Source organism: Austrofundulus limnaeus, unplaced genomic scaffold, assembly GCF_001266775.1.
Source record: "Austrofundulus limnaeus strain Quisiro unplaced genomic scaffold, Austrofundulus_limnaeus-1.0 Scaffold7, whole genome shotgun sequence".
Taxonomy (NCBI): Eukaryota; Metazoa; Chordata; class Actinopteri; order Cyprinodontiformes; family Rivulidae; genus Austrofundulus; species Austrofundulus limnaeus.
Genome location: NW_013952409.1, coordinates 1,512,218 through 1,531,136, shown reverse-complemented (window position 1 = coordinate 1,531,136; position 18,919 = coordinate 1,512,218). Strand labels below are relative to the sequence as shown.

Sequence of the window (18,919 nt, the reverse complement as noted above, 5' to 3'; positions counted from 1 at the left end):
TAATAGCTAAATGAAGCAGAACACTAGCTAAAAGCTAAATGAAGCAGAACACTAGCTAAAAGCTAAATGAAGCAGAACGCTAGCTAAAAGCTAAACGAAGCAGAACACTCGCTAAAAGCTAAATGAAGCAGAACACTAGCTAAAAGCTAAATGAAGCAGAACGCTAGCTAAAAGCTAAATGAAGCAGAACACTAGCTAAAAGCTAAATGAAGCAGAACGCTAGCTAAAAGCTAAATGAAGCAGAACGCTAGCTAAAAGCTAAATGAAGCAGAACGCTAGCTAAAAGCTAAATGAAGCAGAATGCTAGCTAAAAGCTAAAATAAGCAAAACACTAGCTTAAAGCAAAAAGTAGAAGAACACTAGCTTAAAGTTAAATTCAGCAGAACACAAGCTAAAAGTAGCAAAAGGCTATTGAAAATAAGCAAAAAGATTAGTTAAAAGTAGATAAAATTTGGCTAAATGTTGCAAAACATTAGCTAAAAGCTAAAATAGCAAAAACAGAAGCTAAATTTAAAGTAGCAAAAGTAGCTAAAGYTTACAGAACTGTAGCTGTAAACTAAAACAAGAAAACAAAAGCAGAGCGACTTTGAAGTAGATCTCAAAGAGAACACTTTTTAAAGGGTTTGCAAAGATCTTGATTTTTTTATGAGAAAAATATCTGTAATAAAATATTTTAAAAAGTACAAAGAAAATCAAAAGTTAAAAATATTGAATGAGATGAATGTTTTGATTTATAAACAGCTAAAAAGGCACCAAATATAGTTAGATTGCAAAGCCCTGCAAACTACAGAATCAGTAAAAGAAGTGTGTGAATGCAGAACCAGCACCCACTCAGTTCTCTTCCCAGGRGTGTTCTGACTTCCAGCTGCGTCTGCAGCAAACAGTCCAAAATTAAAACCCAACATGTTGCTCAATTTGCCGCAGTCCTTCATTCATATGCACGCCTTGTGTTTGAAATGTTAATTTATGACTTGAGCTTGTTTTTTTTTTCTTTCTCTACACTCCATGGGATCTGTTGGGTGAAGCTTGATTACTTTAGTGTGACTGTCAGACAAATGTTACAGTAACTTAGATACCGAGTACCATGAGGTAATGAAGAACTTGTGAGCTCCTGTGTCACATGATTAGAAGCCCTAAAAGAAGTGAAAAAAGACGTTTCTCCTGATGATGTAGCAACCTTTTCTCTCCAACAAATCTGCTGGACATCCAGGTGTCCTTAGGAAACGTAAAGGTCATAAAAAAACATGCAAAAGCTGATGGGAGTTTGTCTTTCCTCTGTTTTATGAGCGCCACATCAAACCTGTTAGGTACATGAAATATTGAGCGTGAAGCTCTCGTATGAAAACACCCAGAATACAACGGCTCAGCGAGCTACTGGGAAACTGATAGGAATGAGAGCATTCAGGCACAAATCCTTCTTGAAGAGCCCCTTTAAAGGGCATCGGTTGCACAATACCAGCTTCCAGCCTATTCCTCTTCCACCTCGCACCTTATAAACTCTCAGATTTCATTTTTAGGGCCAAAGTGAACAGCATCGCACTGACAACCTGTATTTTTAAGCAACGCTAGGTGCTAATAAGGAAAGTTTAYTTTGTGCACATTAATTAAACAAAATAAAACACCCAATTTAACCTTTTATATAGACTGGGAGACACTTCTCTGCTTGTAAAAGMTTTTTTTATAAAATGTTTAAGACGGCTTTTCTTTGCTAGGTTTATTTTAATTACTTATTTTTGAAACGTGATATTAGTACTACATCAAGTTTATGCTTATAATAATAATAATAATAATAATAATAATAACTACAGAATTTGCTTTTCCCTTGAAAATGTAGTGTGAATGCTTGATGCTGAAAGATTTTTACCGAAAGTGCTGAAAAAAAAAATGTTAATGTGAGTTAAATTTGAAGAGCTGACTTTTGCTGAAAGTAGGAAAACAATAGCAGAAAAATAGCTACAAAAATAGCTTAAAAAGAGTGCAGGTTTGCTGAATTAAACATTAAGAAGCTGAAATGAGCACAAAAAGGTGAATTAAGATGAAAAAAGTTCAAATTAGCTAAAAATAACTACAGAGTTGCTAAAAAGGCAGAAAAAAGCTGAAGCTATCAAAAATCAGGTAAAAGCTTTTAGCAGAAATAAGCTGATATAAGCCTGAAAATGTTTCAATTACCAGAAGAATAACAAAGAAGCAGAAAGATYTTTTAAAAAGAAGAAAAAAGCTAAAWTTAGCAAAGGATGCTGAAATTAGCACAAAGAAGTTGGAGAAAAGCAAGACCAAAAGAAAATGTAAAAAGTACAGGAAGGATTTATGAACATTTTAAAGGGTTTTAAGCATGTTGATGACAGCTTCATTTCCGTTGAGGAAACAAAAACTGTCAGAAAAGGGGAAATAGCTGAAAAGGTATAAGTTGCTGAAATACCAAAATTCCTAGCACACATGGCATAAATGAGCTGAACATTTTGATGTATGAATTGTTGAAATGACACCAAAATTGCTGAACGAGTTACAGTAAGATGCCAAAAACCGTACCGAAGATAAAAGGAMCTAAATAGTGTGAATTCTTTAAAGGCATTCGCACAGGGACTTGTTTAACAGTGCTTTCTTGTAAGAAACATTTAAATTTACAGATTTCAGAAAGTAAAAACCGCCTCAAATGCAACAACTAAAGAAGTTTCTGTAAGACTGCAGTGAATTTAATGTTTTTTTTAAAAAGCAAAACTGTCATTAAAAGCTGAATTTAGTAAGCCCGTAGCGCTTCTTAAACTAATCGATGTGGTTTTGCAGCCAGGATTTATCCAAACACAAACAATAAATTGTATCCTGCTTGTTTAAATGTCACCGGTCTCCGGGAGGCCCAGTTTGAAGAAGAACAGGAAAGGTAGTTGAAGTGCGTCAGAAAGCTTGCATCAACGGCTGAAATATCCCCTGAGCAGTTTTTAAAAAAAGACCCCAGATTTTTTTTAAAAACTTGCAACTGCAACAACTAATGTTACTACTTCGCAGTTCATACGCTGATTTTTGAGTGTATGGATCAAGTTTGGCTCAAACTCTTGATTTTTGTTGCACGTTTGCCTGCCAGGTTTTTGTTTGAATCTTTATCTGAGATGACTTCCTCTCTGTTCCACCGTGGCTAACATCAACGCTGTCTTTCCCTCTGTGTCTCCAGATTGACATGATCAGGATTTATGCTCAGTTAAGGAGGAGCAAAATGATGGCCTGTATTTAGAGGGAGGTTGTGTTGGGTCACATGTAAAACTGTACATTATGTGCGCTCGCTGCTGTTGGCGTCATTTAGCACGTGTTCAGTGCTTAAGCTAAATATCGACTTGTAATTGGCTGCCTTTGATTACGTTTCTGATTTTGGGTAGATACTGAAGAAAAACAAGCACGGGCAGCTGCTGTGTGCAGGGCCCTGAAGGTATTAGGTGTGTTTGTAGCAAAAGCTGAAGCCCTTATATGAGCGTAGGTGAGTGTGTGTGTGATTTTTTTTTTATATGCCACATTCACGTAATGTACTGGTTACTGTACAGTAGCTCACTACTAAAGTTGTTCCAAATAAGTTTAATTAAAATTCATTCAGTATGAAAAGGTACAAACAAATTATTGGTCCACCTTCGACTTTGGCGCCAGGTAATAACTAAGACATCAAATGTATAAACTTATACAAAAAGAACAACTATCAATGTACCCAAATGTGTCCAAGTAGTTTCGAACCGAGTATGAAGTCACAAGATAGTGTTATTCACTGTCATTGAACACTTTGCAATAATTGGATGTTGTCAAAATATCGTAAATAAATACCTAATTTATGGGTCTCTTGAAGGAAATGTTCAAAATATAACCCTAAAGAATGTCCTGAATCACTTTTCTAATTCCCAACTAATGACGATTTTGAGCAGATAATCCCCTCATGGCCAAAGTTCTGGCCCACTCGGTCCAGATACCGCAAAGAATGACGGCCCTTTGGTGGCCCACAAATGGGCCGTCATCCTTTGAGGTATCTGGCCCAGTTCTGGTCCACACCATGCACTAACACTCGGCCCAGATACCGCAAAGAATGACGGCCCTTTGGTGGCCCACAAATGGGCCGTCATCCTTTGAGGTATCTGGCCCAGTTCTGGTCCACACCATGCACTAACACTCGGCCCAGATACCGCAAAGAATGACGGCCCTTTGGTGGCCCACAAATGGGCCGTCATCCTTTGAGGTATCTGGCCCAGTTCTGGTCCACACCATGCACTAACACTCGGCCCAGATACCGCAAAGAATGACGGCCCTTTGGTGGCCCACAAATGGGCCGTCATCCTTTGAGGTATCTGGCCCAGTTCTGGTCCACACCATGCACTAACACTCGGCCCAGATACCGCAAAGAATGACGGCCCTTTGGTGGCCCAGATGTGGTTTACCAGAGGTGGTCCCTGCTTGGACCAGCACCACATAAACCAAACCACGACTGGGCCAGTTGTGGCATGCCATCTTAAAAATGGTGCCAGATCTGGCCGACACTTGACTGCTTTGCCGGTCTTGTAATGCAGAGGTTCTCAAACTGGGGTCTGCGAGAGGTATATTGGGGGTCCTCAAAAAATTTCACTAAATTGTTAATTTGGTTTTTATTTTTAAAAATGCATGGGGAACAATGAACTAATAAAAGTAACATAATAAACTAAATTAAAAAAATATATTCCCATGGCATTTAGGGGTTGAAATATAGTAAAATTCTTTTAAAACAGCATGGGGTTTATGTGGTCCCTGGAATTTTTTTGTCCTTGTAAGCTGTCCCCAGACCCAAAATGTTTGAGTTTCCCTGTTTTAATGTACCTGGGTTCAGATTCTGCATGTCTTTTATTTTGGGTCTTTTCTTTTTTCCCTAGTGTCCTTTGATGAGTTTGTACGGTGAACTTCTCACCATCCAGGCCTGAAAGACTTAGCCCTCTATTATTCTACAGTTATGCTGCTTAACCTGTTTCTTATAAAAGGCAGTCTTACTAATTGTAACTGGATTGCTGACGTCAACAACTGTGTTTGTGCTACTTGTCAGTAAAGAGGCTCATTGGCTAACTTTGTTGAATTTAGAGCAAAAACAAACAAGGGAGAAATTCATGAATCAATCATATTGATGACAAGATAACAAGTAGACAGACGGATTGACGAAATCAACTCTCCAACGCTTGTTTAGAAATGCAACACTTCAGAACTTGGAGTGTGCGTTTGTCTGTGGCGGCCATCTTGAGTTGACTCGAGGGCTGGAGACAAACGTCCAATGAATTTCTGGGAGCTTTATCAAAATCCTTCCTGTTGCTCTGGAGGTATTTCACTAACACCACAGGCGAACAAACACAAACGGATATCAGTTACATTGTCTCTGCTGACATGTTGATGTTAGTTGCCTCAAGAATAAAATTTTTTTTAAATTTTTTGATGAAGGATTTTCTCATTTAACATTCAGAAACTTTTAAAAGAACCCGACTAGTCGTAACATTAGATATTATTTGATAAACGTTTACTCCAACTGTACAACGAAGACTGTAAAAATACTGTAGCCAGTTTAGTTTTTATAAATTTTTACAAATATATTGTCACACAGACAACGACATTTTATTAACGCCACAAAGCATACTGGGTAAATAGCATTGGCTACATATGAACTATGGCCACATATTTATTAGGAATATATGTATGTATCTGAACTAACCTTATTAGCTTTAGAACTAACGCTATATAGGTATATGTACTAGCTCAGGCGCTAACCCAAAAGCTAACAGGCTAAACTGGGGTTCTCCTTCCATGAAGCAGCTCTTTTGTCCTCCATCATCGTTTTCAGTTCCAGGCTGAGTCATTTCTACCTTCTCCTGTCTGTCAACATGCTCATGTTTCATTTAAAAGAGCTGAACATCAGATATTGTCCAAGATTAACCTTCAGGGTGGGTACAGCTCGCACCTGAGCGCCTAATTTACCCAGTATGCTTTGTGGCATTTAACTTTATAAAAAACTAAACCGACGACAATAATTTTACAGTATTTGTTGAAGTAAATGTTTTTCAAAAACTGTCTAATGTAACTAGTCAGGGTTGCCTTTAAAAGCCTTTCTTTTGTATTTCGTCTATAACTAAATGGTTTGTAAAGGCAAAGTTTAGCCAGTAAACCTTGGAAAATGTCATCTTTCCATGGTGAAAACATGTGGTCACTGTGCAACTTCGGCCCCACAGAGTCCTGCTTCCCAAACAAACCTGAAGCTTTAATAGCTGTCGAGGGTCTGAAGGAGTAGTGGTGGGGAACCTGCACGGGGCGGTTACATCTGGTCGTTTCTGAACCGGCCATGTGTGTTGGAGCGTGTGCAGGACGAGTGTGTGTGTGTGTGTGTGAGAGGAGAATAAATGTCCTCTTCTGGGATGAATTGCCCAACAGTACAAGAAAGCTTGTTTGCCTTTTAGGACATTTTGATACTTATCAGCAAACACTGTTATATGTTTTCTCTGTCAACAACAACAAAAAAAAGATAAATTTGTTTTACCCCACTTTAGAAGTAAATGAAGCTGTTTTAGTTGCCATTTATCTTTTTGCGGTGTGGCTTTCTAAACTTGGTTCTGACCAACTCAATTTGTCAGAGTGAGTTTTTATTGGATGCTCTTGTGTAGCTGGTCTGAGATTCATAATTATTTCATGCTCCTACCGTCCTGTGACACGGACTCCGCTCAATCACCATCAGCTCGTAAACTGTATCCGGTCCTGGCTGCCGCTGGCATTTGATATCAGGTCTTTGTTTAGGAGTAACTCTACGCTGCTTCTCCTCGTGCAGTTAAAATTAAAGTGCAACACAAATACTGAACATTTGTCATGAGTTTGAATTGGTAAGACAGTTATGTAAACAAAAATAAAGGATTATTTTGTGGCGCGAATAAAAGAATGTTGCAACTCTTTCCACAAAACCGCAATATAAAGTGAGGATTTTACTCCGTCTGACTTCAAAAAAGGTAACGAAAAAAGAAGAGCTCTGAGATGAAAGCTTTCCTGGCTGCTCGCTGCTCTCACAGCCCTGAGGCCAGAACAACTTTAAAGGCTTCACTCTGACGCTGAGATCTCACTCAAACAGCATTTTCTGAAAAGCTCAACAAAACYTCCTGACCTAAACTAACAAAAATTTAAGCTTTTTTGTTTCTGAGCTTTAGCGTTTTGATAAAATGAGCTTAGATAGTTCATTGATCAAATTCAAAATGACTTTTTTACAACCTGGAAACACAAAGCTGGTTTTAATCAGTTGTTTAAAGACAGTGGTTCCCAAAGTAGAGGCTAAAAGTAACAAAAGGATAGCTAAATGTAGCAACAATGCTGGCTAAAAGTAGCTGAAGGTAAACCCGCCCCCCAAAAATTTTAGCTAAGCAGTTAAAGTAACAATGACTAATAATTAAATGCTAAAATAGCTAAAGGCTAGTTAAAAGTAGCAACAAGTTAGCTTAAAGATAACTAAAGCAAAATACAAGCTAATTGCTAAAAAAGGGCAAGGCTTGCTAAAAGTAGTTAAACACTAGCCAACATTAGAGTCTGGGTAGCAAATTGCTATACGTATGCTAAAAGTCGCTACTAAAAGCTACAAGGTAAAAGTAGCAGAACCTTGCTAAAATCTAAGGAAACAAAAGGTTAGCTAAAAGCTTAAAGTAGCAAAGAGTAGGAAAAAATAACAAAAGTTTGCTAAAATTAAAATGCTAAAAGTAGCAAATGACTATCCAAATACTAAACATAACTAAAGGCTAACCAAAGGTTGGCTTTTTAATAAAATTAGCCAAAGGTTAGCTTAGAAGTAAATAAAACAAAGCTGGAAAAGGTAAACACTAGATAAAACTAAAAGTAGCAAAAGGCTAGCTAAAGTTTATAAAATAGCAAACAGTAGGTAAAAATTACAGAAGCAGGCTAAAATTTGCTAGGAGCAAATGGCTAATTAAATGCTAAAAGTAGCAAATGGCTATGCAAAGGTTAAAAGTAACTAAAGGCTAACCACAAGTTAAAAATTTGAAAGGCTAGCTAAAAATTAAAGAAGCAAAAAGCTGACTAAAAGCTAAAATGAGTTAAAGGGTAGTTGGAAGGTAAAAATAAAAGGTTAGCACTGGATTAAAACAAAACTGTTGTAAAATACAACAGTTTCGGGAGATTTGTTTTTAAAAATCTGGTTGTTTTTTTGTTTTTCTTCTGTGCTCTTGTGGTTATTTATTTATTTATTTATTTATTTATTTATTTATTTATTTTTGTACCTGCAGAAATTAAAGCTTCTATTTTAATTCCCCGTTTTGTACAAGTCGTAAAGTGTTCAGTTTAAAAACTGTAATTTAAAAGTGTGGGAACAGTTTGCACTAACTACTCTATCAACTCCTAAAAAAGACACTTTCAAAAGGTTTTTTTTTCCTCAAGGTTTTTAAGGAGTTACATCTGACATAATCCACCCAGAGGGGACAAGCCTCAGATTTGTATGTATTGTCATGAACTTGCTGAGGCCTGTAAACTGTAAACGTTAGCTTACGTTTATCTCAAACAGCCAAAAATAATTTATGGTTGTGAGGTTTTCGAGTTTATTTGAAGTGGTTAGAAAACGACAGCATAGGATGTGTAGGATTTCAAAAATAAAGGTGTATGTTTTTCTGGTGACAATAAGAGTTGCCTCCTAATTGAAGATTTGCGCTAAATTAAACATTTACCTTTTTAATTTCTGACAAATATGGCAAATTTATCATCAAAATGCACATATTCACAGAGAACATGGTTGCGGTTTTTATTGATGGCTTTTAATCTAAAACCGCTAAATGTTGTTTGTTTGCACAACTTGAAGATTCTCACATGACACACAATTGTTTACAGATTCCACACTCTCCGGCTCCGTAAAGACAGTTTTTCTTATCAGTGGAGTCTTTAGTTGTTTACCAACAGGCAGGGAAATTGACCAGTGCTGCTGCTTTAAAAATAAAAAACACAAAGTTTTGTCTCTTCATATGTTTGAATGTTACAAAACCCACTCTATCCATCTGCTGTTACTGCAGCTATTTATGTTGAACTGCTGTTTTTTTTTTTGTTTGTTTGTTTTTTAAGATAATACTTGTACAAACTGTGTCCTTCAGGCATCTTATGATCATTCTGTGGTTCAGAGAGTTTCCTGAGCAGGACAGTGTTTGTTCCTTTTATTCCTCTATCCTCAAACTCTCTCTTGAAGAATAAAACAGCCCCCCTGTACCCCTTGTATCCCAAATGTTTCGTCACTTGTAGGGGTTATTTGATCAGGATTGGAGCGAGTATGTCCTCTCATCTGTGTTTACTTTGACTCGAGACTGCTCAGACGCCAGCTGAAAGATGTCCCGGGTCAAAATAATACTCAAATTATTGCAACAAAGAGGAACGTTGTTCTAGTTTGGGATTATTCCCGAGGGGGGAAGCTCTGAAACGCCACACAACTCAGCAATTTTAGCTCTTTTATTTTGAAGGATTTAACTGACTCATAAGAAACAGTTGTTTACAAAAATCACACAGTGTCATGTTAAGTAATGCAACAAAAACTAGACTTATAGATGAGAAGGAATGAGATAAATAAGGCATGCATTATCAGTTTCTCAGAGCTTGGCTTAAAAGGATTATTGAGAAGGAGAAACCCAGCGGGGGAAGAGGACACTTCTATAAATGCTAAGCAATTATAGGACACTGTTAAAGGTTTTAATGAGTTACTAAAAGCAAACAGCAGACAGGCTGAGACATGTTAAAAATACCAAAGTAAGCAGACAAAAAGAGATCCCAGAGCTGCCTGATTAAAAATATAAATATATTAGACCTAGATGGACAAACCAGGTCCACCTCATGTTGGGAGTCTCAAATATTAAATTAAGACGTAAACGGAGAAATATATATTTTCTAAAATCTCAAAGTGAATATTAAGAGCTGAAGGACCAAAGAAGCTGAAACTTAGTTGTTAAAACTAAAATATGCAAAACATTAGTTAAATATATCAAAAGGTTTGATGATAAAAGAAAAACTCTAATGGAAAGTTAGAAAAGGAAACTGATAGCTCAAAGTTGCGAAAAGCTAGATAAATGCTAGAATAGCTGACTGATAGCTAAAAGTAATAAAAGGCAAGCTAAAAGTAGCAAAAGGCTAGCCCAAAACTAAAGGTAGTAAAATGATAGTGTAAGCTAAAAATGGCAATAGGCTAGTTATAAAGTGTGAAAATGCAAACAGCTAAATGTTACCAAGAAGCTAAAAGTTACAAAAAGCTCAAAGTATCAAAGGCTAGCTAATTGTAGCGAAACGATAGCTCAGAGCTAGATAAACAAATGATAATGATGAGCTAAAAATGAAATAAGGCTGGGCAAAAGTGTCAAAATTCGAGCAAAAATCTAACAGCAAAATGATAGCGAGAAGCTAAAAATGTCAAAAACCTAGATACAAGCTGAAAGTATCAAAGGCTAGCTCAGAGCTGGATAAGCAAAAAGATAATGATGAGCTAAAAATGGAATAAGGCTTGCTAAAAGTGTCAAAATGCAAGCAAAAATCTAAAAGCAAAATGATAGTGAGATGCTAAAAATGTAAAAAAGCTCCAAGTATCAAAGGCTAGCTAATGTCTAAAAGTAGCAAAAGGTTAGATAAAAACTAATCTAGCAATAGGCTAGCTAGAAGTTAAAAACTGCAAAATGCCAGCTAAAAGTAAAAAATGTAGCTTAAAGCTAAAATTACCATCAGGTTAGCTAAAATAAAAAAGTAGCAGAAGGCCCAACAAAAAGCTAGAAGACGAAAAACACTAGCTAAAAACTGCAGGAAATTTTGCTGCAGCAGATTTTAAAAAGAACAACATTTTCGAAGTAATTAATGAGATCTTTGTATTTCTATGGGGTTTTATTTTTTTAAAATTTTTTTAATTTACCGTTATTTTACCAAGCAAGTCCCGTTGAGATCTCAGATCTCTTTTTCAAGGACTTCCTGGGCCTGAAGGCAACCTATTGTACATGTTTTTGTGGGGTGGGGGAAACCGGAGTACCGGAGTAAAAAAAATTAAATACGATGAAAAGTTTAAATGTAACAAAAACACATTTTAGCACACATCGCCTGACTGAGCTGAATGTTTTGTTATATGAATCATCAAAATAGCACAGAGGGCTAAATCGGTTTTCACACAATGAAAAAAAAAATGGCTGATTACAAAAAAACTAAAATATATTGTGGATTTATAGAAAGCGTCGTAGCAAGATAAACATAAATGTGCCACTTCTTGTGATTGAACCACATTAGAGACGTTGACGTGTTGCAGCTAGATGGTAATTAGCTGGGCGCCACAGGTCGGGTCAGATATTTGGCGCAGGAGCAGCAGACAGAGTCTTGGTTAGGCTCCTCGGGCCTTAAGAGATTAATGGCTAACCTCCCTCTGCCCGCTCCATTTAAAGAGCTCGTCAGGTTTTTCTTGGAATGAGCACACTACGGCCTCAGTTTTCACCTGCAAACATCTAAAGGCGACACTGTAAGTGCCTACGTGCAGAGCATGTGTCAGTCGTGACGGGTATGTCAGTGCAGCTGTGAGGTCAGACTTTTTTAACCCCTCCTCCCCTCCCCCCACCTTGCTGCAGACCTCAGTCCCAGAAGGCCGTCAGAGCTTGTGATTGACAATCGTTTGGCTATGCTGCAGCGGTTCGGGGTTCTCTCGTGTCAATAAGAGACCTCGGTGAACTCTGGTCTTTATCTGCATGGCTCGTCTCCGCCAGCATGTGCCACACTTGAGTTACGGCCTGTTAACAGCGCATTCAAAAATAAGATGATGACAGGAAGAGGAGGGAAGAGCTGCCTTTTGATTCCTGAAGAGGATCGGACATGCCAAATAATTATAATCAAATATCCACCAAAGGTTACGGTTTATGTAATATGAACTATTTCTTTGTGCTTTGGTCACACAACTGGAAAGTTAATTTTAGTCCACATCTAAACCCCCCTTTTACCAAAAACTTTATTTTTTGTGCTTTATGGCGACACAGAGTTATAACGAGCACATCAAAGAGTGTTGCAAACTTCAAAAATCTTAACTGTGCTGCAAAATATTCAACTACTGTAGTTTATTAAATGGGCCTTTTTCAGAAAACATCGAGATCTTTGGTCACCAGGTCTAATTTAAATACCAAATTCTTTTTTTTTTTAATTTGTGTAAAATGGTTTGTAGTTACTGTTTATTATATTTTAAAAAATGCTTACCATTGATTAACAGAACCTTTCTTAAAATTTTATATAATTAGAAACATGAAATAAACTAAAATGAGTGAGACAGAGGAGAGAGGATTAAAAAAATATATAAATACGGGTGCTACTGTATAAATAAAAGCACAATATAAATTTTAATTAAATAATAGTCAAAATCCGAAATATCGTATCCAAAACTAACAAGAGTCTAACTTTACAGACTAAAAAACAACAAATTAAAATACAATAAATGAATATTTTCACACTATAATGTGTTTGTTGACAATGCACAAGTACTTATAATAAAACGGATAGATTGGACCATATTTAGCCACTGGCAACACAAATACAGATAAATAATAAAAGGGGTATAAATTAGTCTATAAGAGCAATCATAAAAAACTTTATCATAATGAAAAGAGAAAAGATGAGCTTCAAATCTATAAATTAAACTCATTAATTCTGTTAAAACCAAAGTCAATGTAAAGCTGTCTCTGACCTTTACCAAATATATCTACAGGCTATGTTATTTTTTCTCTTGCCCTACTTTTTTTTTCATTTTTAAGTTAAAAATGCCTGCAGATACCACAGTCTGTCCACAGTGGTCGTTGCACAAACCCGGTCCAGACTTTCTAATTCTGTGACACCAGAACTCTGTCTGTTCCCCGAACGAAGCCACAGCCTCCAGGTTCGGTGGAAACGTTGGCCGGCCTTCATGTCCCGCTTGTCATAATAGAACCACGGACAGGGACTTCTTAATACCGATGGCATCTCTACCATCAACAGGAGTTGCGTAACTCCACTTATGTGGAAACAAGCCCAAGTATTTCCAACCCCAGCTATGGCAGAGCTCTCAGATTAACACACAACCCTTCACCGGCTAAAAATAACACGAATAATGAGACTAGACTTCTCAAGATGGGGATGGTTTATTTCTTTGGCTCAGGCTGCCATAAGGTGAAGGCAGGTGAAAATACTTTTGCCTGTGTCTGTTAGCAAAATATCTCATGAACCACTTGGTTTGAAGATTGCCAACACAAAAATGTTCTTAACTCAGTCATTTTTACAGATATTAAGATAAAATTTGGCTTGAAAGTAGCTGAGAGTTGTTCAGAAAACATACTCTGAGGGTGTCGTCTTGCAGTACTGCATTATTATGTTCAGTGTAAATGTCTTTTATTGTCATTACATGCGTGTATAATGAAATTAGAGCCACTCCCACAGCAGTGCAAATACACATTAAAAGAAATAGAAAGAATAAAATAATAAAATGTGCTAAATATGCCCACATACATCTGCATGTATATATTTATGCGTATACCCGCACATATACAACAACAAAGAAAGCACAATGAGAGTCAAAGTCAAATGAGAGTCAAGCCTCCTTCTACTCTTAGTTTTGGCTTTTAGTGTGTGTATTTTCTCCAACACACCAGCAATAACATCATCATATGACTTCATCGCAGTGATGACAAAGTCGGTGCTTTTTGCTTTGTTGTTTTCTTAATGCTTTGCTTCTTTCTGGCATGATTTATTGTTTGAAAGCTGACTCAGCATTTATGGTATTGTTTTTTTAATTTTCTGTGTTCTTTTTCTGCTAACTTTGTGCTATTTTAGCCCTTTTATTACAAAAAAATTCAGCTCAATCAGTAGGTGGGTGTTGAGACGTTTGTTTTTTGTTATGTTTTACAAAATATTTAAATTAATTTGCAAATATTTCCTCATTAGAAATACAGTGCGATCTATTCTGGTCCTTCAAAAACATCGATCTCTTTTCATTCTTGCTCTTTTGCCTTTTTTTGCTGCTTTAGCCTATTTGCTTTTTCTACTTTTAGCCTAAAGCTAGCATTTTGTTACTTTTATCTAGCCTTTAACACCTTTAGCTTTTAGCTAGTCTGTTGCTACTTTAGTTTTAACGTAGAATTAGTTACTTTTAGTATTATATCCCCTTACATTTTCAAAACATCTCTTGACATGCTAGTATTTTAATATGTTTAGTTTTTAACACACTTTGCAACAATTTTGACAGCTTTAGCCTTTAGCTTTTTTGCTGTTGCCTGTAGTTTGCCTTTTGCTGCTTGTTGCTTTTAGCTAGTCATTTTCAAATAATAGTTAAAGGCTATTTAAAAGTAAATATGCTAACAATTTGGCTGTTATTAGCTATCGTTTGCTCTTTGTATCTTTTACCTAGGCTTTTGATACTTTTAACTTTTACATAACCAGTTGATTTTTTAACCCATTTTACCTCTATCTTAGCTAACCTTTTGTAACATTTTGTTTGCAACTTTCAATTAGCATTTTGTACTTGTAGCTTTTAGCTAGTTATCTATAAACATGTATTCATATGCTATTTAAAAGTAGTTTTGCTACTATTAGAAGTATAATTGCTACTTTTTAGCTAACTATTTTGCTGCTTTTAGGCAGCATTTGTTATTTTTAACTATTAACCAGGCTTTATCTTTTATCTATCCTAGTTCATATTTTTAGCTACCCTCTTGTTACGCTTAGCACCCCGTTCATACTCTTTTTTAGCTTTCTGTTTGCAACTTTTAATTAGTCGTTTGCTACTTTTAATATTTACCTACTGTTTTTTTTTTTCAGTTTTAGCTAGCATTTTGCTTCTTTTATCTTTAACTATTAATCTGTTTCTTTCTCTTATTAGCTAGTGTTTTACCACTTTTAGCATCAACAACTCAGTTTTAGCTGCCTCTGTAAATTTTACTGAAGTCCTTCTGGACAGAAAATGTTCTTTTTTTCTAGTGTTCCATGAGATTTTCCAGGTTTTAATTTATTTTTAGCTGAATTTTGTCTGTTTTCAAACAAGTTTTGATTAAACATGAATCTTCAGGTACAGCTCACATGTTATAAACACAGCTTGTCAGCCGCAGCGTGGTTATTTGGTTTTCCAGGATGTTTTAGTAATACGCAGTCATGCCATCCGGCATGCCAAGCCGTCGTGTTTTGTGGTTTTCAAAGTGCCAGGATGTCCCGTTGGCTGGGCTCCACGCCACAGAGGACACACCAACACTGAGATGTGAAATGTTTTAATTTCTCTGCACAGGCGTCTGTCCGCAGGCGACAAAGCTCACTACACGGGGGTCTGATGTTATCACACTAGATACACAAACATCCAGATGCACATCAGTCCCACAAACCCAGTGACTCACAGATTACTGAACAGCACACACTCCTACATCTATGTCTAGGTTTATACCATATTATATGTGTTTATGATTTTTTAAGGCACGTTGATCTATGGCAGCAGTAAACCTCAGTGTCAATAAAAAAAACTAAGTGCTTCCCATATAAATTATATTGAAGCTGACACAGAAGATGCATTTAAATTAGTGTAAATGTATCCCTGTGACTTGTTAAAATCATTACCATTAACCCTAAACCCGTTTTCTGAAAGGCTTTACATATGAAAGGATAAGGTCTCGTTTGTGTCCTAAACTGATATCGACCTAAATGAAATACATAGGGTCAGAGGTCGCCTGTTTGTCTTTACACAGGCAGCCACATGCTGGAGTCGCTGGTGTTATATGACTTTTTGACAGATGACTGACGCAAGTAAAAAATCCTTTTTCACCATGTGACCTCATTCTTCTCCGTCTTTTAGACAGTCCGCCTTTTGTAATTATGATTACAGCTCAGAATCAGCTGCAGACCTACTAGGAAAAAAGCAGACAGGAAAGAGAGAGTGCAGTAAATCTGGCCGTAAGCACAAGCAAGAAATCTGTCTCAATGCTGGATTCATGGTCCTGGAGTCTCCCAGGAGTTTTCCACCAACCACCCACCACAGGCCCAGTTCCTCCACCAGAAGCTAAATCAGCTCATTCATCCTGCAGGAAGCACAAATATGTCTTTGTTGGTCCGACTTGATTGGAGTGTTGAGTTCAGTTTTGCACAGAGTTTGGAAATCTCTTCCATAAATTCTGAAGTTGCAGCTTTATTGGACAATAAATAAGATTATGTAACCGAGAAGAGGAAGGGGTCAGGAAGATGGATGAAGTTGTGGTTTCCAATCTGACAGTGAGCTCATTAAAGTACGTAGTGATGATTGATCAATTTGGTTTTGTATTTTTGTTTGCTTTGTTTATCACCATCAGCTTATGCAACAATGCATGATTCTGAGAAGAACTATTTGTCAGACAACTTCTTTTTTTTACGATTGACCAAACACCTCCAGGTTCATTTACTACCAGCTGTAGAGCTTTCAAACATATTTTATGGTTTGTAAATTCAGTCAACCTTGTTCAGTTTTCTTTAGGGACTGTGTGCTAACATGAGGTTTTAAAGTAAACCATCATAAATCAGTCATTGTTTCCTTTCTCTCATAGAAGTGAAAAAAAAGAGTTTTAACCTGTTTTATGCAAAACTCTTATCTTAAATAAAAAAAATTAAAAACTATTTTAACAAAGCGGAAACCGAGTAATAAGAGTTAAAAGTAATAAGAACACGAGCGAAAAACAAAATCCTGCAAAGACCTAGCTAAAGGCTAAAAGCAACAAAATGCTAGCTGAAAGCCTAAAACATACTAAAATACTAGCTAATGTAGAAAAACTGTAGCTAAAAACTAAAAAAGCACAGTGGTAGCTAAAGGCTAAAAGTGTCAAAAGACTAAATAAAGGCTAAAAAACTTAAAAAGCTAGTTGAAAGCAGTAAAAGCTTAGCTAAAGATAAAGAAAAACTAACTAAAATTTAGTTCCCTAAAAGCTAAACAAAGCAAAGGCTAACTAAAAGCTAAAATAGCAAAGTTGTAGCTAAAAGTGGCTTGATTCTAAAAGTAGCAAAAGATTAGCTAGGCATATCAAAAGGCTACCTATAAAAACCACAGGATGGTAATTACGAGCTAAACATAGCAGAATGTTAGCAGATAAAAGGACCAAAATATTAGCTAAAATAAAGAAAATTAGCTAAAACTAAATAGAGCTGATGGTTAGCTAAAAATTAAATATAACAGAATAGTAGCTAAAATTTGCATAGTTTTATCTAAACGTAGCAGAACAGTAGCTCAATTCGAAAGGTAGCAAAAAGCTAGCTATAAAAAAATCACAGGATGGTAGCTACATGCTAAATGTAGCAGAATGTTAGCTAAAATATAAACGAGGACAATTCTTGCCAAAGGATAAAAGAAGCATAAGGTTAGCTCAGACTTAAAGCAGCTGATATCTATCTAAAAGCTAAATATAGCAGAATGGTAGCTTAATGCTAAAAATGCAAAAGACATAGTGCAGCAAAATTACTACTTAAAGTAGCAAAAATTTTGTTTAAAGCAGCAAAAAAGCAATCGAACACCAACTAAATTGTAGGTAAAAAATTGAAACATACAAAATGCTAACTTTTAGGTATGAAAAGATGATCCAGAAGCTAACTGCAGGAAAAAAAGGCTAGAAAAAACTAAAGTAGTAGAACAGCAGCTACAAGCTAAAAGTAGCAAGAGGTTAGCTTAATGTTTTAGAAAACATTGTAGAAGTTAAAAACAGTAAAGGCTAGACTGAAGCTAAAAATAGCAAAATGGTAACAAAGTATCAAGATTATCTAAAATCTCAAGTTTACTAAAGCAGAAACAAAAAAACAATATTTTGAAATAATTGAAGAAATCTGGATGTAGAAACTATATGAAACTGTGTATGAAACTGTATATGAAACTGTGTATGAAACTGTAGATGTCAACATGTTTACCATGAGGTTGTTTTTCCCTGCAGACACGTAAGCTAACCAAAGCAGAGCGGCAGCGTTTCAGCGAGGAAGTGGAGATGCTAAAGGGCCTCCAGCACCCAAACATCGTTCGCTTCCACGATTCCTGGAAGTCGACGATGAAGGGCCACAAGTGCATCATCCTCATCACTGAACTCATGACCTCCGGCACTTTAAAGACGTGAGTTTCTGCATCCTTTTTCTCTCTTTAATTTTTTTTCTCGCAGCAGATATTTTTTCCCTCAGGTATAAATAGCAAATATTTTTTAAGTGTCACTTGTCTTGTAAAACATAAAGATTTGTTTTATGTTTGATAACTTATCTTCTATTTTTATAGTGGATGTGGATTAAATAACAGAGAATAGATGTTTTTTAAATCTTCCTCTTGGCTGTCAAAAGCTTCCCCTTGATGTGATGGAATCTTATCCTCTTTCTTTTAGGTACTTGAAGAGGTTCAAAGAGATGAAGCTGAAACTGCTGCAGCGCTGGAGTCGTCAGATCCTTAAAGGGCTTCACTTCCTGCACACGCGCACTCCTCCCATCATCCACCGGGACCTCAAGTGTGACAACATCTTCATCACCGGCCCCACCGGCTCCGTCAAGATCGGTGACCTGGGGCTGGCCACGCTTAAAAGTGCCTCTTTTGCTAAAAGTGTCATTGGTAGGTGATATCTGATAGAGATTAGATCCAGAACACAGTTTGACTTCATCGTAGCAGCTTATAATTAACGGGAAACACACACGCACATTTACTCCTTTTTTTCTCACCGAAGAGACGAGTCTCTGTTTCACTTTGAGCCTACTGTTTTGAAAAAAAAAAAAAAAGCAACTTATTACTCAAATGGCCTTTAATTTAGCTGAAAATTGCCTTAATCATCATGTGGGTTTATAGGGTGCCAGACATGAGATGCAGCAAATTAAATTTAATTCAATTTAAGATGAAAGCTGCCATTGTCAACATTCAGAGGACATGGAAAGAAAGATGGATGTTTGCAAGCAGTGGGGCTGAAGCAGTACTTCTCAAATAATGGGG

At 36.6% G+C, this 18,919-nt stretch overlaps 1 protein-coding gene across 5 annotated transcripts in view; it reads left to right on the top strand.

The window, feature by feature from the left end:
* wnk4a (WNK lysine deficient protein kinase 4a) overlaps positions 1-18,919 on the top strand; it is a 55,364-nt gene that overhangs the window by 6,036 nt on the left and 30,409 nt on the right. For all 5 annotated transcript variants that reach the window (XM_014032463.1, XM_014032454.1, XM_014032445.1 and 2 more), the window contains exons 3-4: positions 17,895-18,067; positions 18,327-18,547. In XM_014032463.1, the coding sequence (XP_013887917.1) occupies positions 17,895-18,067; positions 18,327-18,547 (394 nt within the window). The remainder of the gene's footprint in view (positions 1-17,894; positions 18,068-18,326; positions 18,548-18,919) is intronic.